General features: G+C 52.2%; 1 protein-coding gene across 4 annotated transcripts in view; it reads left to right on the forward strand.

The window, feature by feature from the left end:
• Positions 1-737, forward strand: part of gas7a (growth arrest-specific 7a) — a 28,968-nt gene that overhangs the window by 10,374 nt on the left and 17,857 nt on the right. For 2 of the 4 annotated variants that reach the window (XM_015060959.1, XM_015060961.1), the window contains one exon: positions 393-478. In XM_015060959.1, the coding sequence (XP_014916445.1) occupies positions 393-478 (86 nt within the window). Of the gene's footprint in view, positions 1-388; positions 479-737 lie in introns of all 4 variants that reach the window. The other 2 variants (XM_015060960.1, XM_015060958.1) reach the window with 1 other exon arrangement.

The raw sequence follows: 737 nt of genomic DNA on the forward strand, positions 1-737 counted from the left end.
GCAGCAGCAGCTCCAGCAGCTGCAGCAGCAGCTCCAGCAGCTGCAGCAGCAGCTTCAGCAGCAGCTGCAGCACAGTATTGGCTGCAAACACGGTGAATCAGGGAGTTCCTGTGTGTTTGTGGGTGAAGCGTCCCGTCTGCGTGTCCCAGCCTGACATGCTGGGTTGGGGGTGTTGGGGGATCCCAGATGGCAGCATTACATAATTGCAGCTGCGAGAATAATTGAAGACACTGCAGAGCGAGGAGGCTGGACTCAGGCGGACTGTTTACATGCAGAAACGTTTCTGTGGCTCCCTCAGGTCAACACTCTCATGGTGACCTTTAGGCTCCTCTGCAGCGTGACCTTCAGCCGTCTCTGTCCAGCCTGACGTGTGCTTGTGTGGTTGCAGATAAACTGCGTGACGTTCCCACTGCCAGGAGAAGGTCCGGAGCAGCAGCTCCTCAAGCCCAACGAATGGAGCTACTGCGATTATTTCTGGGTGAGTTTCTGGAGCGACACGTCCCGATATAGAAACCTGGAAGGAAGTCAGCTGAAAACTGAACCGCAGCAGCTGCTTTGCTCCATTTCTGCCTAATTTAGCGTTTCTCCACTCAACTTCAGCTCTGTGTGTAAACATCACAGCAGCAGCTGATGGCCTGACACACACCCACAGCTCCCAAATCTGAAAGTAAAACAGCTGTAATTATCTGTATTAGTCTGCAGATTATTAAAGTAAACCCTGCTTCATGCACATTTTT

The sequence above is a fragment of the Poecilia latipinna genome, unplaced genomic scaffold (genome assembly GCF_001443285.1).
Source record: "Poecilia latipinna isolate Pla-1442-1.1 unplaced genomic scaffold, P_latipinna-1.0 Scaffold1759, whole genome shotgun sequence".
Lineage (NCBI taxonomy): Eukaryota > Metazoa > Chordata > Actinopteri > Cyprinodontiformes > Poeciliidae > Poecilia > Poecilia latipinna.